We start from the raw sequence: 24418 nt of genomic DNA, 5'->3' as shown, positions 1-24418 counted from the left end.
AGAGTTTCTGTGGACAAATATATTTTTTTGCTTTTACACTATCCCCTGTGCCCTGTTGCTCATGAGGCCTGTCGGTATGCATGGTGATACACTTCATATATAAGTATGCAGACACGAATAAACTAAAATTACAGTACGTTATGATTTCACAGACTGTGAAATCAATAAATTCTTAAATGGCTTCAACTGAGTTGCATTGTCCCTTTACTTAAGTAAACAAAAATTACTGGTTCTATTTTGTAGCTGTATGGTTACGTGGCGTAATTTTTATATGTTGGCCAGTTTTTGAAACACATATTTGAATTTGGCTACTGTGAGTTAAGGCTACAAATTCAATACAAATACTATCTCAGTTAATTTTTCAGATATTTGTGTTACAAAATCCCCTCTTGTTTTAGAGAAAATCACTGCTGCAAAAAATAAATGAGGCAAAGAAAAAACATGGAACAATTGCAGTACGTTTTATAAAAATATTGTTTACTGGATCAGGAGCTGCTGGAAAAACAAGTTTTGGTCAACTCCTACTTAACAGAAAAATAAACCAAGAACATCACAGTACTAACATGGTACATACTAGTCATGCTGTGTCACTAAAAAAAGCTGCTTTTCATAAAGATGCATCTGACAAACGTAAAGTAGTTTGGGTAGAAATGGATTCTAACCTTGAAATAAAACACTTGCATACTGTGTTACTTTCTGAATCCAAAAGATCGACACCTGAGCATCACAAACAAACTGATGAGAAATCTGATGGAAACTTACCACATGACACTCAGCCAAAAGCTAAAGATTATAAACCGCAACAGCTCTTTACTGCTGAACCCATACAGAAGCAAACCTCCCTGACTACAGTAGCTAAACACTGGTTTTCTGGACTATTTACTAAATCTATCAATGTAAAAAACCTGTCTGTTTTCCAGCCAATCTTGACAGACAGTGTGGAATCTTCCAATGATTCACCAACTATGCACCATCCGGGCGATGTCCTGAACATTGTCACATTGTTGGATACTGGAGGACAGCCACAGTACATACACTTGTTGCCCACTGTCAATATCTATCCCACTATCAACTTTGTGATCCATGACTTATCCAAGGATCTCAATGATCAAGTGCTAGTGGAACATAGTCAACATGGCAAGCACACGTTTCAACCTTATCATCTCAGTTACACAAATCTTGACATGATTAAGCTACTAATGTCTAGCAATAATGATTGTTTGGAAAGGCCATCTCTAGCCCCAAATCTACTAACCCATCCCGGTACAGATAAAAATTCTTATTTGTGTTTTGTTGGAACTCATGTAGATAAAGTTAGCAAAGAAACTGTTCAAAAAACTGACAATACACTAACAGCTTTAGTAAACAAAGCCAGTAGTAAAGCATCAGTTTTACAACATGAAGGAAATGTGCTTTTTCCAGTTAACAACACCACTGCAGGAAATGAAAAGACTGAGGATCCTATTGCAGACGTCATCAGAAATAAAATTGAAAAATTAGCTGAAAATAAAAATGTTTATGAATTACCCATTACATGGATGCTCCTAGAACTCGAAATCAGACAAGTTTGTACTAAAAATATGAGCTATTACATCTCTTTCAAGGAGTGTGTTGCCCTAGCTAAGGCAAGCCGGTTAATGTCTAATCCAGAAGAAGTCAAGAATGCTCTAATATACCACCACCTGTTAGGTGTTCTACTTTTCTTCGATGACATCCCTGGTTTGAAAGAGTATGTCATTGTTGACCACCAGTGGTGGTTTGATAAACTTAGCAACATCATCAGTTTCACATTTCAGGATGACTCCCTTTGTCTCAGTGAAGTCCTCAAGTTGAAGCACAAAGGCATACTATGTAGGGAGGTACTTCAAAAGGTTGAATGGGACAGCAACATTAAAGAAGAGTATTTCTTGTCACTATTGGTTCATCTTAAAATTATTGCACCATTGTTGAGTAAAGGAAAGAGCATAGACGAATATTTTATACCATATATTTTGCCAACATGTTCTGCTCAACAAAAAGATGAGATTATTCACAGATATGGGTACCTTCAAGGGGAACCGCTGTTGATACAATTTCAGTCTGGCCTCCTGCCAAGAGGCTTATTCTGTTGTTTAGTTGTTTACCTTTTGCAGAATCCACCATTAAACTGGCACCCTCATTTTACTACAAGTGATATTGATAGTGCTGTTCACCACACTTTCAGCAATTTGATTACTTATAGCCTACCCAATGGTTTTTCTTTGTTGCTTTTTGACAGTGTCACTCACTTGGAAGTACAAATAAGACACCCAGACCTCACAGATGTTTCTTCTAAAACACATTGCACCATTTTCCAAGAGATCCTTCATTCCTTAGAATTAGTTTGCAAGCAGTTAACTTTTAGCCCCCAAAGATTGCAAGTTGGATTTTATTGCAACTGTGGTGAAAATTCTGAGCCCCATCTTGCTGTTTTACCGGAAATAACTTCTTCAGTTCTTTACGGAAGGTGTAGCAGTAATAGTGTAAAGCTGATGAAACTTACATCTTCTCACCTTGTGTGGTTCAAGAAAGATGAACCATTTACTACAGTTGGTAAGATTTATGTTTGCACTGCGTGATATGCAGTATATCTTTGACTTACTGTATTTACTGTATGATATTTAGAATGTTAACCATAACTATTATGTGGTTCAGGCTTTTGTATTGTGATATATAGGACACCATAACATCTAAAGCTCATGCACTATCTTTGTTATTAGTGTTTATTATGATCTGTGCCAATTCATGTGTTTTAGCATCTTTCTACAACACGTTGTTTGGAATGTGTAACATGCACAACAATAAAAAAAATCACGATTTTTAAATTGTGCTATTATCAGTTTCTTTGAAAAGAATATTGAAATATGAAATAACACGAATGCATATTGTGCCCATGATAATAGAAAGTAATTATATGCAAGCATTGGAATATTAGGTAGTGCATTAGCTGACACATCAAATATTTAATTTCATAAATACGGTACAAATGTAATTTTGATGGGTTTACCTAATTTTGTGTATCAGACCATACAATCACCATACACAAAAAAAAGTTCTGCTTTAAACAGTAGCACAAACAAATATTTATTTCATGAACAACCAGATGTTCCAATTCTGTGACCAGCCACACATAATTGGTATTACATTAATGCCTGTATAATGCAGTTTGCTACATTGAATAGTTTTGCATTCAGCTGTAGGTAAAAGTAAAAATCCATCAGAGCTCAGAGTGTTCAAACAATATTACAGCAAGTTGGTGGATTGTTTACCTGCCAAAGAGTTGTCACACTATTTGGTGTCTCAAGGCGTAATCACTCTGATGGACAATGAAGATATCACATGTCCCACTACTTCACGTCATAGAGCAGCAGAGTTGCTTCTAAGTAGAGTTTCTACCTTGTTGCAAGAAGACAATGTAGTACCATTTCAGATGCTACTAGATGTCATGCAGAAACATGGTAATGATGCCATTGTTAGTTTATCAAGTGAAATTCAAAGACTACTGAACAAACACAATGGTAAGAACCAAACTCTTTGGTCAAATGTTTGATGTGTGTGTGCATGCATACATAAGCGTAACTGCATGTTTGTGCTAGTGCTACAGTATTTTAGCACATTTAACATTTTCATGGCTGAATTTCCCAACACACTGAGTCATGCATTATAAGCCTCACTGAACACTAAACCACTTAGTTACTAAGCTTCTAAAAATAAAAGCTATGGACTAACCATCTTGACTACATTGTTTCTGTTTACGTAAATGAAACCACAATGCATAGGCAGCGGAAGGGGGGGGGGGGGGGCTAGGGGGCTAAAGCCCCCCTTCAGAATGATACTACGCCGAAGTTATCCTTCTTGGTAGGACTGAAAACTGCGATAAAGCGGATCGAAATACTCTAATAGAGCAGTCACTCTAATAAGGCAGTCACAGTATTAGAGCAGTGTGTAGCAAGCAATGTAAGGATTTCTACATTGTTTATCAGCTATGAATGCGTAGCTGGTAGGTGGGCAGCTATTGTCAGTTGGTTGCGACCTTTTTTTTTTTTTTTTTGGTCTCACCATACCAAACCAGAGACTAAGTCTGGGTCAGCCCAGCCCCCCTAACTACTTCCTCCGCCTCTGCCACAATGTAATTATAAGACAAAAAACTACAAAATAGGCTAAAAACTAATGAGTAGTCAGCTACAAATAGTCTATAATAAACAAGTGTTACCCTGCATGAAGCTAATTCATAATGACTCCTTACTGAGCGATCATTGTCACAGCTGGTTTCTTCAAATTTTGTCATAATTCCTGTATCATGCATGTACATGAGTGAATGATGCCACATGTCTGAAAAGCCACCAGCAGTCGTTGTCGGTTGTCTTAACGTACCTAGATGATGTTGTTCAAAATATAACTTTTAAGTCCATTATTAAGAAACATGCCTACTTCCCCATTGTAAAGAAACCTTTTACTGGGTTATGCAATAAACCTGCAATAATGCGCAAATGATCCAATTATCCCAGAAACAGAATCTCTGTAAACATGCCCATTTCAGGATAGTCGAAGCATCATACTATCAAATGTACAATTGAAATGTTAGAGTGTTAGAATGATACTTAGCGCTGGTCTTATAGCATCATACCCGTGAATGGGTTAAACTTGTATCGTAGAGTATGGTAGTGCTACATAAAAGGGATCATGAAGATTTGGGTTTTTCTGGCACAAAAAATTACCCTAAAACCAGCTTCACGATACTATTCTGATGCCTTGGCAGTGTTGGTTTGGTACAACCAAGTCCAAAAGTGCCTTCAGTATGATCCTTAATGCTTCCAATAGATTGCTATTAAATTTAAATTTTATCAAGTTTTCTATTGACTGACTAACTGCCTGCCTTCCTGATACCCGATGCTTTTTGACAAGCATAACTCGATAACAGTTAAGGTCACGGGCTTGATTTTTTCACTGTTCGACATTGCTTCATCCCAACAGGTGCATACCACAGCACGTACAATACATGCATCATGGACACTTCAATTTTGAGTCAGTAATTGATAGTTGCTGCATGCATTAAGTCAAAAACGTTACCTCTGGAACAATCTTTTCTTTTGATGCAGTATGAGTGGGTTCACCAGTCATAATAATTTTACAAAAGTCGACAAACAAGTATAAAGAAAAATTAAGAATTTTATGGTCAATTAGGGATCATAGAAAAGTAGTAAAACAAGGGAGGTTGCCTACACCTGCTTATGTACTAGTGGACATTTGATCCCTATGGGTATAGACTGAATCAGGGTATTAAATGTCCACTAGTATATCTGTGGGTGACCTCCATTGTTTCCCTATATACTTTTCTATGACCCTAATTGAACTTTAAATTCTTAAATTTTCCTTATACTTGCTATAATATGTTTAATATTGCCACGATTATACTCTGTCTCTGTTTTCCTAAGAATTCACTGGAGATGCACTATACCCTGCTACATCAGAACCAGCTCTACCAATCAATTTGGTGAAGACATCAGAGCCAGAAAGCATCAGTAAGTTGATAGGATGCACTACCCTTTAGTTTACATATTGCGGAACACCTACATAATTTCTGGGTTATACAGTATGCATAGAAAAGCAATGTGATTCATTTGCTGTTGTGTTAAACATTTACTAATCTAATGTTATGTCACTGTTAGGTTGCCAATCAGCAGAGTACACTGTTATACTTGAATTCTACAGCAAATTAGTTGATGTATTGCAAGTGAAGTCTCTTGCACCATATTTGATAGAAGGACATGTTTTTATACCACAAGATGGGGAAAATGTAGGAACAATTGCTTCAAGAAAACAAGCTGCTGAATTTTTACTTACTAAAATATCAGCTCCATTGAAAGCGGGTTTCAAAAATTGCTCTGTTAGTTTTTATAAATTTTTGGATATCGCTAAGCAACATGGAAATGCTGACACTGTCCAGTTATGTGATGATATTGAGGAAAGGCTTGTAAAAATGAAATTGAATTAAAGTCCAAAAGAAGGTATATATTGAAACATATGTTATATGTGCATGCTTGTGTTGAGTGTATTATATAGTTATACAACGGCCACGAGTGCTCTGCCTGATATAAACGCACGAGCCTGAGGGCCGTCAGGCCCAAAGGCAAGTGCGTTTATACAGGCAGAGCATGAGTGCACGTTGTATAACTGTTATGTACCACTCACCAAATAGGTGGGTAAAGTTTCAGAAGACAGCTGTAACACTTATAAAGGCCAAGTTTCTAACATCGATTGTGGGTAACCAAGCCGGACATTGCGATGACGTTCCCCCTGCAGTACTGCAGCCACCTGAGATATTGAAAGCTAGTACGCTATGGGTTATATCACTAACCTGCATTCGCTGTTCGACTCTCATCATGTAGTGCTCAGCATGCCAGCGTGCCATATAGACTAAGCATCAGACTAATCGTCATAGTGATTCTCTCGAGCGAAAAAAGCAGCTAAATAGATGGTTTAAGTAAACAAAATCTAACTACTAAACGATACTAGTCTAATTCTTACTGTTCACACTGGCTAAACTCGAATCTGGTGGCATGACAAAACTGGTTACCACAATCGAACGTAAAGGTTAGTATTATTTAGAATATATTTGTTTTATTGAGTCATTGTCGAAGTGGACTACAGTTTAATCTGGGCCAAGATGGCACCAGACTAGTAAGGTGTATGAGTACGTTTACATATATGTAGACTAGAGTTGTGGCTACCCGCGTTGGCTTTTTCGATCGCCATTGGCTGCTTGTAAACATTATACGTATTGGTGACGTTATGGCCCACAATCGACCTTTACATGTCAGGCTATAAAAGAATTCGAGTGATCTGTGAAGTGTCTTTCCACCTATTAGGTGAGGTGTCGTAGTGGTCTTTGCCACCGGCACTTGTGCTATGCTGCACAAAACCGCAGCCAGTGCAATATCTGTATATTGCACTGCGGTCGGTGCATTATAACTTATAATGCACTTGTTGTGGTCTACAAAACCGCAACCAGTGCGTTATAAGTTATAATGCACTCGCTGCGGTCTGCAGCAGTGCAATATACAAATTATGGCACCGGTGGTGCCTTTGAACTGCCCACGCAGAGTGGTACATATCACATTAATCTATAAGTTGTATATAGACACCTGGCACTTATTACTTGTAAACCACTAGAAACACCTTATTGCTCTTTGTAGCAGCTGCTGCATCCTTTTGACAAGGCATGGGTTTCATTAGTTGCAGTAAGTCTTGTTCTACAGATTAAGCCATTGTAATTTTGTAGCTGTCCTTACTGGCCATTTAGGACCAAGCATTTATTTGAGCCTGGCTTTATAGGTTGTAATAAAGCACTGCCACATAGAAAATACAGCACAAGGGGATATGTTGAAAGGAAAATACTGCACATGACTAAGCTGAGTGCTGCATGTACCTTGAGACTCCCCTGAATGCAGTATTTTTTGTTTGTACACACAAGCATAAATGGTGCTTTCAGTGCTATATTGTACTTCCTGGTCATTTTGCATGGAGTAATCACCTCTGAGTGCCAGAACTGTTTCAATTTTTGGTGATCAGACTATCAGTAAGTGTCCATGTATATAATCCATTTCTGGTTGTAGAACCAACTGGCAGAATTATACTCGGGCAATAGTTTCAGCAGCTTTACAATTTCACGCATGTGATCAATTGTGTTGTAACATTCCTTACATAAATGTTCTGCATAACTGTACTGTATGATGTATTTCCCAAGTGTCCTGTATTTACCCTATAATCCACATAGCTAACTGTACTGTATTTGTCCAATTGCATAACTGTATTGTATGACTCAATTAGCTAGCTACTTGATACTGTGTGGAAAATGCAGTTATGGAAACACTTTCCACACAAAGTAAAATGTGGACAAATGCGGGGCATAACAACTATGACTTTGTCAAAATAAAATTGATAACTGAGTTAATCATGAGGCAACACTGTTTAATTAAAATTATTGATAAACTACAGTATGTAATATTTTTGGAATTTACCAATGCTGTGTAAGGTGATTGCGGTAGCTTTAGAGACTTTCCAGTTGTACATAGGAAATAGATCTCAGATGCTGCGGGATGCCCCTGAGGAATTTTCACAATAACAAATTTGCAAAGATTAAAATTTGCTGAAGTGTAATAAACTTATTATGCATAAGCACACAATTTAGCCATTGTATGTCTACCTACTGTAGAATGGTCAGGTTCCAATTTCTGACGTACCTCAGTAAGCTAAAATTGCAGTGGATTTACAGTACAAGTTCAATTTAACTACACTGTACATAGACATTTCTTACTAAGCTATCCCCAATTAAGCGCCCATGCATTGCCAATTTTACAGGCACATAATTGCCATGTTTTGTATTGCCCCAGAGACAGGGGTCTATTGACTAATAAATAAGTATCTACAGGAATTAGATACCTGTATGAAATTCGAGTATTTTGCCTTTCTGTGGTCTAATTTATATACATGTCTAAAATATTTGATTATGGCTAGTCACACGTAACTTTGTAGCTATATTTGTTATAATGAGAAGACAAGTCCTAGGGTTATCACAGAAAGAATTTCAGGAGTGTTTAATGTATTGTTTACAATGTATATCAAGAGCTAAAGGAGTAAACTTTATTATAGAGAGGTTTAATCAGATTGTCTGTAATGTGGGTGTGGTCCTCATTCAAAACAAGCCAAAATATGCCATAAAACTAGTTTTCACCTTTACCTAACAATTTCCAACTTGCAAGGATACTAAAACGTCTTCTTCTGACTGGCAAGACTCTGATTCATGATAATATAGTCACATGAACATTAATTAATTTATTCCCATAATTGTTCTCAGTCTGAGCCTTTATAGAATAAACAGAACGGTTTCACTATTTTTCTTCCACATCAAGACTGTGCTTGCTTTGATGAAAGTGGCTTGCTCTTTAAAAGTGCAACCACTTTACCAGGATACATCTTAATGTACACCAGTGTAGGTATACATGACAATTGTATTCCCTGGAATTCCTTTGTCTGAAGTGTGAAAGTGTTACATGATTTGTTAAGCGACTCTAAAGATAATTATCATGCAGCATCAGTATGCATACATTTTGTAGTCCATGGCAACTTGTTTACACGGACTTTCATTTTTTAATCCTTGGTGTAAAGCCGTTAGATTTACACCTTGCAACTGCAGAACTAAGAAATGGGAGTCATTTAACACATTAAAAACCACTTTGACACCTCATATCAAAGGAAACCACAAGGCTATATTTCATGTATTGCCCTGACCACAGAGCGATATCATGATACCACCCTGTGGTTAGGACAATAGCATGATATAGCCCTGACCACAACTGCCTTTTATGCTGAGGCAGTTACAAAGCATCGGAGACCTTTTATTATTTATATATTTATATAGAACTGCTTAAAGTTTTGCATTGTGGTTTTGAGTTTAACATGTTGGTTTAGTTAGGCTAGGAATTGTTTTGAAGGAAACAGAAATGAGTGAGTCATAGTTCAGTTACTAGGCATCACTAAAATGATGATTGCAATGTGGGGATTGTTTTTCTACCCAGTACATATCAACTGCATGAAAAGATGCCTCAGACTTTCCCAACCTATATACTTAAGTATTTATTTTGGCACCTTAGCTTACTATAGGCATCCACAAAGTGGTTATTTGGTTAAAAATAGTATCACTACAACCAGTGAAACCTACAATCATTTCATTTTGTGCCCACAATTTAAACCCACAATCGATGTTTGCAGACATCTGTATAAAAATGATGTGGTGAATGCAGGTTTGTCTTCCTTCACCTACATGTATTAGGCAAGCATACCTGTAAATCATGATTACTTCACTGTACAGAGAGATATTCTTACTCTCCATGAACATTGGTATATTAGATATTTCAGTTCATGTATTCCTTCGCTGTTTGCTAAAGGGATTCATACGTACATACAGTGTAAAATTATTTATGTAGCATCAAGAGTTCATAATATATATAATTATTTATGAATTCTTGGTAGCATGCATTTTATAGCCAATATATTTCAGTGGCATTTATCTAACAAAAAAACAGAATTGTGACTGGATGTGGAAAATCGGTCTTATCACTCATGTCAGCAGATTCAATTTTTTACTGGAGCATAAAGCTACATGAATAAACCATCTAATTTCACAATCAAAATCAGCTAGATTTGAGTGGTCTGCTTTTTCTGGCTGCTTTTCCCAAGTCTAGTGGCGATCCATACGTATGGTGTGGGGCCTTAATGGAGCTCTGGTCAGCCTGTGAATGGCTGTATGTGGCTGTACAGATCCGTGGTGTTGAATAAAGACCTCTGCTGTAAATTTCCTTTCATTTTAGCTAGTTTTGATACCTGAATGGCCCATAACTTGGCCTAATTTATCCCTACACCTTCCTTTTTAATTTTTAAAACAGCTTCTTACCCACCTTCCAGGCCCCCACATCCCTCTCCTTTTGAAGCTCGTCTGATACAGTCAACACAGTTTAAAAACTATATAAAATGGTGGGAAATTTAGCTGTTGGCTACTTGCACAATAAATGCTCTGGAAGGTAAGGAATTGGTGTAAAACATGTGAAAATTTGGTACAAAAAGCTTTAACCATTGGAGAGCTACAACACACTAAATACTTAAAGCCGGCATTTCTCGATACTTTTAAATAAGCGATAAGACCGGTTTTCCCAGACTGGGTCACAATTATGTGAACAAGTATTTTTCTCATATTACAAAAGATTCTTGATGTGGTAGGAGAAATGGTGATGTCGGTGAGGATTAACAGGGGTAGATCCAGAACCTGGCAAGGGGGGGGCAAGTTTTAGGTGTTACAGAGAGCCAGATCCTCTTGTTAGTTGCTACATTTTGAAGCAGCAAATAATACACCTCTTAGCAGTATCTAACTGTTGATTTTTACCATTTTGGCCTTTGCAGATGACTGCGAAGTCTGCTTTAAAGCTCTGAATGTCTTAAACAACAGCAACTCAATAATTATTTTAGAGGTGCTTAGTACACACTAAGGTGCTGGGTGACAATGTCATAGCTAGTTTAACTTTGATTCGCTTTAGTTTCAGGTGAATTCATAATAAATGCTAGTAAAATGTGCATATTTTCGTGAGTTTTATAAAGTGATCTTGGCCTGGCATAAAGTTAAGTATTTTAATCAGAACTATGGCTCGTCCACAAAGTGAGGGGGCCGGGGCATTTATCCCAAATGCCCCATCCTGGATCTGCCACTGATGAGAAATTAAGTTTATGTGTCCTTATCATGGCTACAAATATTAAAACTGCAGCATGTAATGTACGTATCAACTTAAGTAGGGACAAATGTCAACTAGTAAAACTGCAGGTGAGGATGACCTCGCTTGTTTCATTGGCTTTCTTTAACCTGTGAAATGTATTTTTTCTTTCACTTCCACTATAGTTTGTTTACTATTTTGTAGTAACATACATGTACTGACCGCATCAAAGGAAAGAATAGCAGCATACACGTTAATCATGTGTCTGGATGTGTGCCCAAATTATCAAAGACTAAATGAGAAGTTGCCATTCCTCTTCTTTATCGGCTATATATGTTCTGTCCATTACACAGCATTACAAATGAAGGACAGTATGAGAAGTGCCTCTGCAATCAATCCAGTCATTATGAGAACATGTGCCTCAACCAAGGGCATTTCTAGAAAATTTGATGACTGGTTTCCACTCCAAAGTAAAGATTACCATACAGAAACCAAAGTCATAGAACCTTACTGACACAGTAGGCAGTTGGTTCCACTTTGACAAACGTAGCATGTCAAAAACAAGCTAGCAATTGGTAAATATCACCCCACAATATTGTTTTACCATTTAATTTCACCATTCCAGGTATTTGTAAAAATGCAATCACAATACTCCAAAACCCTACAATAATATTGTTAGAGGTGCTTACACAATTGAAAATGTTGGAGAAGATATTTTGTGTAATTTTGTGATGAAGATGAGTAATTCACTAGAAATCACTTTTCATTGTGCAATACATAATTGTTGGTGATTTTTTATTAAGCTGACTGCTTTCGGAAATCAGTACCTAGCCTCCACTATCAACTGCAAAGTAGCTGTTTAACTTCAGTTCCAGCTATGTTCTACTCATCATACAGTCTTATACAAATGATTAACAGTACAAGAAGCACTTCTGCGATCAATCCAGTCACACTAACTGCCTAAGCTATGTCATGTGTTACACAGGTCAATGCCTATATGATAGTGGAGAAAGAAATGGGATGCAAAGAAGGTCCATGATGTATATATTGTATAGCTGCCACTGCAGTTGGTGAAAAGGCACATTATGCATGGGCTAAAACACATTGTTAAGCGAAGAAATTAAGCACATACTCTTATCCATAGTCGATTGACTGGAGGTATCAGTCAGTCAGTCAGTCAGTCAGTCAGTCAGTCAGTCAGTTAGTAGAAAATTCAGTTAATTTGTTTATTTCATAGAAACTTGTTGGAACGGTTTGGGGTCACTATGATGACATTTATAGGCTTGGTTATGCCAATATTGCCAAACGGGAAGATGAGGGTGATTTTTGGGGTTATATTCCTGGGCAAGAAATCCCAAACCTCCATGGACCCTACTATACAGTAATACCATATTGTATGATATACGTTTATCTATTACAGGTGCCTATATACAAGTAGAGTTTGACTGTTTATTTCTTAGTTTCAGTTATACACACATTAGGTCTATTAATTACACTAGCTGTATATGCATGTAGTCACATTAATTGTACTACACTTTCAATTAGAATGTAGTAGCTACATGTAGTTGTGAACTGAAGTTTGACATGATGCATTGCTGAACTGTTACACTTATGCATATAGAACACTGTTACATATATATGTCATTATGTTAGAGATGTTAATATAATCATGGGCGTAACAACCAGAGGGTGGGGGTAGGAGCTTGTGATTTTCTGATTGTAATATCGAGATACTCTAATAGGTCAGTCAGTTACTCTAATAAAGCAGTCACAGTATTCAGAGAAGCAGTGTAGCAAACTATGAAGTTGTGAATAAGGATTTTTATGTGCTTTATCAGTGATACAGTCTATATTATTTAGTGAAGGGTAGTAGGTGTTGACCTTTTCTTTTTTTTTGTGCTCTTCAACACCAAACTAGAGCCCCCTATCTAAAAATATCTTGCTACACCTATGTATGTTTATAAAGTGCATACATGTATAATAAGAATGACATGCAGTCACATGCTCCATAACTATAAAGTTTTGAAATGACACACAAAGTTACTGTCTTGATTCATGGCATTTGCTGGCTCAATAAAATGGTTGATTGCATGAGAATCTGTAAACTAATTACCTTGATCACCATTCAAGATCAAGTGAGCCATTGGTCAGGATGGGCATCTCCAATCCAATGACATTTTGATTAGTGTGAGGAACATAATAAATCAGTCAAATAATTGCACTTGCACTGTCATAACTATGTGTGCAATATTACAATGCAGTATGTGACTAGTAGTCAACTGAACTGTATACTAAATGTACAGACTATATCCATGCTTGCACTGTCTTGTTGCTATGAAAGGCATTGAATTTAATTTGTCACTGCAATAACTAGGCTTGAAACTGTATACTCTTTGCAGTCTTTTCACGTCTGACTTTCCACCAAGCTTATTAATAGTATTTTATTAACATTCTGCTACAAGCTAATAAAATTGGAAAAGAAAAGAATATTGTATGATGATTATGTTATGATGGGAAGTTGTTGTCATGTAAAGGATAGTGTGAAAGAATAGGAACATAAAAGCAGTGACGTCTTGTATAAACATCATCACATCATCTTTAAAATTAATTGACTGAATTTTGATGACAAAACAAGGCTTCCACAGTCCACACACATCCAATTTTCTGATTTTCCAACTTAACTTGACTACTCACGATCAGTAAGCACACTTCTATTGTTTCTTCCTACATTGAGTTATGGTGCTTTAGTCATAAAAGTGGACATGTGTGGAAGCCTACTTTGTTTGTCAAATTCAGTCACCTTTATGAAAATGATATTTCTAACATATACTTGTAGGCTGGGAAAATTTCTACATGTATGTACTTAGTAATTCAAAACTGGTCCTGCATAGCTGTCCCATTTTGATAAAATTAATATTGTTGAGGGCATTAACATTTTTGGTATTGACAAAACAGAGAATTTCTTATCATCTTCAGTTCAGATCAAAAAGCCTGACATGTTAATAAAACTATCCAATTTGTTTGTTGTTTTTTGAAGCAAGACATAAATTTATTCAAGGTGGCATGGCATTGAGAAAAGAATGATCAATTTAAGAGGCAATGATAAATTAATAATTTTATTAATTCAGTGATTTACGTAGGTAAAGCTTCTAATGTCATCTTCCAACTCAATCTCAAACAGTGCAACTGAACATCCAATTTGTCACAGTATAATAGTCACCATTTTTGTTTTTGTATCTATCTCTTTCCTCTTAACTGGCTGGATTCTAGCTTCACTAATCAGATACATGATCACAACTTGATGAATGATGATAAACATGTGCATGAAATGTTGACATTATTAGTGGCATAAACTTTATTGTTATAAGTGTTCAAATTTCTGAGCACAATCTCAGAATTAGCTATTATGATGCAACTAGACCTGAGTCAAATATGCTCAAAAGTTTGCCCAAATTGTAGTTGCTTTCAGGAATTTCCCATAATTTTCACCTATTATGCTCTTCATGTTCCCATTATGCTTGCATTATGCTGCTTAAAAAGCAAGAAACTATGGTTATAGCTTTATCCTGTGAAGTTACAGTGTTTGAATACTTTGATTCAATACATGATATCTAAATAAAAATTTCATGCATTTTGCATGAACATGTTCTTGCAGATATTAATCAGTGCATATGAATATTGCTAGAAAAAAAATTCTCCATTAAACATGCCAGTGATTAATACATACAATACATGCATTAACTATGTACCTATTAAATGCATACATTAATAAGTTTTGTATAGTGCTTTATAATATGCACTATAGCAGCTGTAGTTGTAAACACTGTTACTGGTCTCAAAACATAGCTAAAGTATATACTTCATGACCTCATATACAGTAGTAAGGTAAAAATTTGTGATTTCGTGACCAACCTCTGGCTAACAAAGTTTGATAGTTTAATATGGTACTTTAGCATATTTTAAACAAAATGAGCTCCCACACCACTTTTTAAAGTCTGGGGAAAGTTCAGTAGAGTCAAAAGTCTAAAATGGCTACTAGCTAGCATGCGCAAAAATAAATCAATGATAAAAAATTCAAATAAAGGTTCTTTTTAGACTAATTTGGGGTATAGGAATCCATTTCTGATGTTATTTTTGTGATTGGATATTCCTATAGCAAATTAAAGAAGTTTAAGTTTGGTAGCTACTGGAACAAACAACTAGCTAGCTGTTTACAGTGATTAAGCCTTGTTCTTTCAGCTCCACAGTCAGTAGTGCCTTTCTTGACAGTGCACAACCCCCTTGACAGAGTTAGCTGACTAAAACTAGCTGACTGTCAATTCTCTGCAATGAAAAGCAATAAATGGCTGATACCAAAAATTGTCAACAACATTGGTCAAATTCAAGCTGCTCAGGTGAATAGAAAGCAACTCTCTCAAAAGTACGAGAATATACTCTAGCACGAATGCGCAGTAGGGCTGGGCGGTATTGGAGTTTCGCTTCACGATATATCGTGCAGAAATATATCACGATATTACTATTTATCGCGGTTATTAAAGATGACTGCTATATTAGAGTAGCTGACTGCTTTATTAAGGTATCTCGATCCTAGCTGACTGTTCTATTAGAGTATCTCGATCTTTGTAAAAAAAAATTGACTAGCTAGTACTAGGTCCTTGTTTGCAGTAGTATCACGTGATTATTTGAGAGAGATGGGCAAGCTGTACAAGATCTAACATCATGCTTCAACATTGCTTTCCATTTGATCCAGTGTCACCTGCTCTAAGAACCTTGCAATTAGCTATTCCAGCTATGCCTGAGCTCATTTGATACTTCAAGAAGGTCAGGCAAGATGGGGAGACTGAGCTGATAAAATTTTTATGGATGAGCACATTTGTTCTAAAAAAAATCCATAAAATATAATTCACATCTCACCTTTGCAGGAATTCCATCAAGAAAAGTCTCTGAAAAGACACTTAGAATAAAACAAGGAGAAATGGATAGCAGGACACTAGCATCCGTGTTGATGTCAGTGGTCTACTGAGCTCATGAAACATCGTATATCTGAAGAATACATAACACTGTTTAATCCCAATGGTTCTTTCAGAAAGACTCAAAAGAGCAAACTTCTGCAGACGTTAGCATTACAGCTAGGGACCCGCCGATTATGCTGGCATAATTTTGAGCATCATAGTATGGGGTGCCGTTTGTACCAAAATTGTACAAAAATGCCTTATTTATAAACTATAACCATACTTTATAAATCAATGCACTACTTTATAAATCATGAACATATACTTTATAAATCATATGCATGATTTATAAACCATATACTTGATTTATAAACCATATACCTGATTTATAAATCATTGACATACTTTATAAACTATAACATTGATTTATATAAATTATACATGTGATTTGTAAACTATAACACTTATTTGTAAAGTATAAGCACTGATTTATAAATTATAATATTAATTTATATATCAATATACTACTTTATAAATCATGTGTATAGTTTATAAATCATACACATGATTTATAAATCAATAACATACTTTATGAACCATACATGCATAATTTATAAATCATCATTATGATTTATAAATTGCACATGTCAGATTAATAAATCATAAGTATATTTTACAAACCATCATCACGAGTGACTTAGTTTGGTTATTGTTGTATTTTATAAATCATTGTCGTACTTTATAAATTTAACACATACTTTACAAATCACATTTACAATTTACTTTTGTAAACTAATACTATGATATATAAATCAATAGTGTAATTTAGTAGCCATATGTTGTTGTTTAGTATCAATAGTTATAGAATTCATATCAATATTGCTTAGATGTGCATCAAATGGAAAGCATTTGTGGCATGTGATCCAGCACAGGATTCAGCAAACTTAGTACAAGCTTTGGCAGCTGTTGTGAACACTTGCACTAATGAGAGCAACCCAGCAAAGTGGAGTATCACCATTACCAATGCCCCTGTCATCGTCATGGGTAACTCCCCTGCCAGTAATTCCACTAATTATGCTACTCTTGCTGGCTACTCTTACACGGTGTAGGATTTGGGCTCAAGCCAGTCAGTGACAACAGTGGCATAATTGGTGACAACAGTGGCATAGTTGGTGGGACCACTGGCAGGTGCATTGGTAATGGTGATACTCCACTTTGCCAGGTTGCTCTCATTAGTGCAAGTGTTCACAACAGCTGCCAAAGCTTGTACTAAGTGTGCTGAATCCTGTGTTGGATCACATGCCACAAATGCTTTCCATTTGATGCACATCTAAGTAATATTGATATGAATTCTAACTATTGATACTAAACAACAACATATGGCTACTAAATTACACTATTGATTTATATATCATAGTATTAGTTTACAAAAGTAAATTGTACATGTGATTTGTAAAGTATGTGTTAAATTTATAAAGCACGACAATGATTTATAAAATACAACAATAACCAAACTAAGTCACTTGTGATGATGATTTGTAAAATATACTTATGATTTATTAATCTGACATGTACAATTTATAAATCATAATGATGATTTATAAATTATGCATGTATGGTTCATAAAGTATGTTATTGATTTATAAATCATGTGTATGATTTATAAACTATACACATGATTTATAAAGTAGTATATTGATATATAAATTAATATTATAATTTATAAATCAGTGTTTATACTTTACAAATAAGTTATAGTTTACAAATCACATGTATAATTTATATAAATCAATGTTATAGTTTATAAAGTATGTCAATGATTTATAAATCAGGTATATGGTTTATAAATCAGGTATATGGTTTATAAATCATGCATATGATTTATAAAGTATATGTTCATGATTTATAAAGTAGTGCATTGATTTATAAAGTATGGTTATAGTTTATAAATAAGGCATTTTTGTACAATTTTGGTACAAACGGCACCCCATATTATAGGTACCTAAAAGCATTGAGCATATTGCCAGCATAATAGGTTAAATATTCAATTGTACGATAGTATAAATTCTTGCTGGAAAATGACAATTGCAAAATAAGATCGATATACTCTAATAGAGCAGTCAGTGACTCTAATAGTACAATCATACAACTGACTGTTCTATTAGAGTATACCGATCTTTTCTCTTACATGCAGCAAGAATTCATTATTTGTGTTCCAGCCACTAATTTTTTTCTTTCTATACAGTGTTAAACTAGTAGCGTAGCATATGAACTAAGGCATGAACACTGAGCATAATCGAGCATAATCGAGCATAATAGGTAAATATTGAGCATTAATTTAAGCATAATAGGTGAATTTTTGAGCAGTGCAGCATAGCATAATACGTAAAATTATGAGCATAATCGGCGGGTCCCTAATTACAGCCCCTTGATGTCAATTCCTACACAGCATTAGTGGGCATGATGTAGCACCTGGTATCACCTACAGGTCAAGAATGATGGGTCTCCATACACTTGGGGTGACTACACCAACAAAATAGGGTCTGTGATTCTGGCGCAGCTGCAGCATACCAGTATTACCACCATTATCTTCATCAATGATCCCCATGACTATGCTGAGTCCATCATTTTAGCCATCAAAATAACATTATGATGAGCATGAATTGCCCATTCAGAGTCAAGGTCCCATACCCAATGTATATATGAAGCCAGCTGATCTATTTTCATGGCCTGCAAATTCTTTGCACTGCTGGCAACAAGAAACGCCTCCAGGCTCTAACCAAAACTCATCAGCTCTCAATTCTTTCAAAAATGCTTTCCGGCATTATGTTGAAAATCATTCCAGCATAATTACTGCACCCCTAATACCAAGAGTACATAATATATTATGTACTCTTGCTAATACTGATGTGTATATTATTGTGTCTTTCGTGAGGTGCAAAGTTATTAAATGATGAAATTTTAATTGATTACAGATTACAGGTGGACATAAAATCATTGGAATATCCAAAAAACAAAGTCGTAACTTTTATTAAAATCAGTTAAATGCTCAGTATTTATACAAAGTATCTCTTTTGGTGAAAGGGTTAAAACTGACTTCAAGATGGATCTTCAGCCTACCTTTCTTTATGCCTAGCTATGCAAGCAAGTTAGCATTTTAATTACTTTCAAGGTTTTGGTATATACACTGATATTCCAATGATTTTACATACACCTATAACCTGTAATCAATTAAAATTTCATCATTCAATAACTTTTGCTATACACATGCACCTCAAGAAAGACACAATAATATACACATCAGCATGATTCTTGCACATGATACTACAGATCTGCAGTTTAGCAGGAGATGATGAAATTATGATGAAACTATTAATTATTTTCATAATATCATAATAATGATGTGAGACTTAACAATGCAGACAGCAGGGGAATCTGAAACATAAATTAAACAATAAGTGGCCTAAGTGTGTACATGCGACTGCACATGTACGTTTCAGAAACACACCCTATAATACATTAAACAGTACTTCCTCTCTACTTTATTACCATGGTTCCCTTCTGAGTAACTTCCCTGATTAATATAGTATACTTTGTGATGGTATCATCTATTGTATGCTGGCTCCACAACAGACCATGAACAATAGCTAGCTATAGCGGACCAGGCCAAACAGAGAGGGGCCATTTTTGACAATGAAATATTCACAGTAGAGTGTACAAATTTAATATTTCTTGTTAATGATTGTGCCAGAACCAATTGAATTTGTAGCCAGCATACACTCACCATCAAGCCTGTGTTCCAAGGCCTTTTACTTGTGTATATTATATATATATATATATCATTCAAACCTACAATTGCAAGACAATGCAAATGAACTATATATTTATATATATATATATATTATACTGTGACTGTTCTAATAGAGTGATTCATTCTCTTAATCTTTCTTAAGTTCAGTAATACAAGCATTGCACAATAATAGTAGGGATGCAGAACTTCTGCCTCTTTCCTCATTTCTACTAAACAGACCATACAGTTAATATTACATATTCATATACATGTCAAAGTGTGTAAGTTGATCATTATTGTATCAATAATACTATAATCATTCAACAAGTTAGTACAGCCAGTAAATGTTACCCTTGACTGCTTCTATATAGGTATGATCATGTACCAGAACTAGCATCAAAATGTTGATTCAAGAAGTCTTCAAACCGCGGCTGTTAGTAGTACTATAATGTAACTGTCTCAATGTATAAGTGGTGCCATCACAGATTTGACCTTTGGTGACCTTTATAAGTATGACCACTTTTGCTCAGAAATCTGTCTCCTTTATGTGGTTATTTTTCTCCAGAATTCTGTCTATCACCCTGAGGAAAATAATTGTTGGATCCGCCAATTATAAGGGATGCTGGAGCTATATAGTAGCTAAGTATTTATAGCTAGCCATGTTTTGTAGCTACAACTTAGTTCATGTCCAACTCATGCGTGGGTGTATGTACTCAGATCATAAAGTTCTTTCTTAGCTAGCTTGCTGTCTGAATCTCAGAATCTGTATGTGTTGAAGTGTATTTCTCTAAGGTTTGTGTTGGATACCACTACCAGCCAATTATACTTTGCAGCTGTGCTCAATAGTACTATCCCTACTGTGCAGGGCCGCCCAGAGAAATTAAGGGGCCCAGAGCAAAGAATTAAAGTGGGGCCCTTGACCCAAGTTGTAAGGTGAAGACGAAAAAAAAAAAAAAAAAAAAGGTCACAACCTGCTGGCAATGACAATAACTACCCATCACCAACCATATCTCCTTATCTATAAGCTTGCTATACTGCTCCTCTGAAGAATACTGTGACTGCTCTATTAGAGTATTTAGATCTGACTGCTCTATTAGAGTATATCGATCTTTTAAACAGGTATTCAGGGGGCCCTTCATGGGGCCTCCTGGGGCCCCTTTCAGGCTGGGGCCCGGGGGAAAATGCCCCAGTTCCCCCCCCCTGTGGGCGGCCCTGCTACTGTGCATATAATAATGCTTGATATTATTGCCTCAGTTTACAATTTTGCTATAAAGCTTGTCTTTAAAGGATAATAAGTGAGCAACTGTTTGTATTAAATATACAGGAGCAGAGCCAGGAGCTGGCAAGGGGAGGGGCACAAACAGACTAAGTTGTAGGCGGTTGGGGAAAGCCAGATTCTCTTGTTAGTTGCTGCATTAATTTTTTGAAGCTGCAAAATTAATGATCACCACTAAGTAGTGTCTCACCGTTGATTTTTGACATTTTGGCTTTTGCAGATGGTTGTGGAGTCTTAATTGCTGTGTAAAAGGCTATGAATCTCTTAAACAACAGCAACATGATAATTATTTTAGAGGCGCTTAGTACGCAGGAAGGTGCTGGGGGAAATTTCATAGCTACCTGTAGTTTGACTTTGGTTTCAGGTGAATTTGTAATAAAATGTTACTAAAATGTGCATAAAATTATTGTTTTCATGAGTTAACAGATCTAGCCCTGAAATAAAGTTTAGTATTTTAATCAGAAGTATGATTCCTCCAAACAGTGGAGGGGGGAGGGCATTTGCCCAAATGCCCCATCCTGGATCTGCCATTGATATAGACAATTTTTTTTAATTTTGGCACTAATATATTAGCCATTATTCTGATTGCTATAGAATTACTGACTGCTCTCATTTTAACATTGTAGGACTCATAGTACAACATCATTTTCTGACTATTGTGCTAAAATTATACCAGCATAATCCCCAAAGGGTCTAATATCTATACTGTATACCTCATAATTATGTGCTGTATTTGTCAAGAATATGTGCTTCGTATAGCTGATTGATTTCGAAGCCAAAAGTTTGGCAGAAAGGGTTTTCACAGGTATAAATAGGACATATAAATGTGAGCGGATTTGCGAAAAGGCCTTCACACACATCCAGTTACCAAATTTGACAATTTATAATGTCAGATCAGAAAGAGCTATTATTATATTGACTTGAAATTTGGTCAATAGTGTGCACCAACTTAACATAGTTGAATATGTGGTGAAAAGTACAGGATAATGTGGTATTTGAACACTATAAGTTGTGGTCTCCCAAGTTTACGGAATTGGATGTGTGTGGAAGTCTGGAAGTCTGGAAGACCCCTTTTCGCAAATCTGGTAACAAAATAAGGAGAGAATATCAAAACAGTTAAGATTCAAAGTAAAAGGCTATAAGATAAATATTAAACAGCTCTTCTGGATTAGAAGTACAGTTAACTGGTGATTGGCTATCCTAGTTAACTTACTTAACTATTAAATAACTACTGCAGCTAAGCTTGAGAACATGTGCATGAGAGAACGATAATTGTACTCCACATCAAAATACTGGCCATGGATTATGTAAAGGTGAATTTTGTTTTTGATTATGAGGATTTGTTTTTAAAAAGATTTAGGAAATTATGCTTTTATAAAAGAAATGCCCCCCCCCCCCCCAAAAAAATGCACTGATGGGATAGATGCTTTTATGTGTATAGCTACAGTACATATGAGTGTGCTTTAGCTAGTAAGGATAACTGATCCAGTTACTATGAATGATATTATGCTGATACACTAGTCACAACAGTAGAAGTTACATAAAATACTACACACATACTACTAACTGTATGTTCTATTAGAGTAGTTTAGTTTAGTTGACTGCTTTATTAGTACTTCAGCAAAACTTATTATGACTCGTGTGGTATTATTACATCATGATAACTGTGTCCTATTTATTCTAGAGACTAAGGAGAGGACTTGTGATGAAAGTGCAGTCTTGTTAACTGCTGTCACAGCATAATTACGACAGGCCTGCAAAAACAGGGCATGTGGGCACCTAAAATTTGTGTACTTTTTCAAACTTTCATTGCCCATAACTTTTTATGCCACTGTGCTATGGTCATGCACCATATAATTTACTCTAAAATATATAGTATAAGTGAAATAGAGCCATACCTTGAGTAAGATATCTTATTATAGCCATAACAGATCATATCTTAAACATTTAATTGACTTTATACTAAAGTTACATAATACAAATATACAAATATTTTATTCCAGCACTGAGATATGACCTCTTATGTGATGGGGTATAGTTTGTCCCCACTGCCCTGTTTTTTTGTAGCCATTGCAGGCCTGTTCACAATTTATGCACAAATACTGATTCAACTATGTTTTCAAACGAAACTAATAGATCAAAAATTTTACCTAAGCTGACAAAAACAGACCACAGTGAATAACATTGGAGTCATTTATATTTTGAGGTCTATTTTGTCTCATTATAGGAGTTTTTTTGAAATAGTTGTTCCAATATTGACCAATAAAGATGGAGTTAGTTAGGTAGTATATATTGCAATTGGAACACTATTTTTACTGCGTGTATAAACACATTAGTAGCAGCATGCTCCTGGGGATATAGATCTTTATACTCATATTTATACATATTTATATATACATATTTATACTCAGTAGACAGATGAACAGTGTATAATATTAGCTATATCTACCAGTTGTGTGTTCTAGCCCTCTCATGATCAAGGATTAAACATGGAAAGTATACAACAAGCTTGCAGCTTCTGTTGAAACATGAATCTGTGCAGTGGCCACCACATACATGCAAGTACAGCATACACAGGGGCAGATCTATATAATAGCTGGCAATTAGAGGAAGGGACAAAAGGACAGTTGTCACTGTATAGTGATGAACTTCATTATCACGGCAAAGTGACCTAAATAAAGATCTTTAAAATAAACTTTAGCACTGATCCATAGCTATATACACCTGAGGTGTAATACATAAACAGGACCATCACAACATGAAAATTAATGTTGACTTTAGATTATCTTGGTACTACCGGCGTAACTATCGTATAGTTATAGTTAGCTACAATATTATTTAGAGAATCTTGATTGTTCATAATACCTACATAATGAATATTTAGTTACATGTGAATTTGCTACTATGGCTATATGCCCTGCATGTATATAGCTAAAATGAATTGACAGCTTTAAATCCTACATACATGGATGCTTTGCAAATGTCACATGCACAGATGTTAGGTTAAGAAAGCTGGTAGCTAACATAAAATGATAAATTCAGGAAGGGTAATTATCCCGAATGCCAGGGGCGGATCTAGGATTTATAAAAGGGGGGGGGCTAACTCAAGGTACTAATCTCT

General features: G+C 35.7%; 1 protein-coding gene across 2 annotated transcripts; it reads left to right on the top strand.

The window, feature by feature from the left end:
• The first annotated feature begins 402 nt into the window (after nt 1-402).
• LOC136257921 (uncharacterized) lies at nt 403-12945 on the top strand. 2 transcript variants are annotated; one of them, XM_066051246.1, is made up of 5 exons: nt 403-2571; nt 3213-3536; nt 5454-5540; nt 5688-6026; nt 12700-12945. In XM_066051246.1, the coding sequence occupies exons 1-4, from the start codon at nt 564-566 to the stop codon at nt 6011-6013; spliced, it is 2745 nt and encodes a 914-aa protein (XP_065907318.1). In that variant the 5' UTR covers nt 403-563; the 3' UTR covers nt 6014-6026; nt 12700-12945. The 2 variants fall into 2 exon arrangements, with proteins under 2 accessions (XP_065907318.1, XP_065907317.1); XM_066051245.1 differs by having other exon boundaries at nt 3201-3536.
• Nucleotides 12946-24418: the final 11473 nt, after the last annotated feature.

Source organism: Dysidea avara, chromosome 6 (genome assembly GCF_963678975.1).
Source record: "Dysidea avara chromosome 6, odDysAvar1.4, whole genome shotgun sequence".
NCBI classification, from domain to species: domain Eukaryota; kingdom Metazoa; phylum Porifera; class Demospongiae; order Dictyoceratida; family Dysideidae; genus Dysidea; species Dysidea avara.
Note: the sequence above shows the minus strand (reverse complement) of the source record. Positions and strands in the feature narration are given on the sequence as shown.

What these genes read in the sequence shown, in the direction of transcription:
- LOC136257921 (XM_066051245.1), top strand. Translation starts at nt 564, where the DNA reads ATGGTACATACTAGTCATGCTGTGTCACTAAAAAAAGCTGCTTTTCAT. An exon ending in ACTACTGAACAAACACAATG is followed by an intron (nt 3,537 to 5,453) that starts GTAAGAACCAAA and finishes TGTTTTCCTAAG; the next exon opens with AATTCACTGGAGATGCACTA. An exon ending in ATCAGAGCCAGAAAGCATCA is followed by an intron (nt 5,541 to 5,687) that starts GTAAGTTGATAG and finishes TGTCACTGTTAG; the next exon opens with GTTGCCAATCAGCAGAGTAC.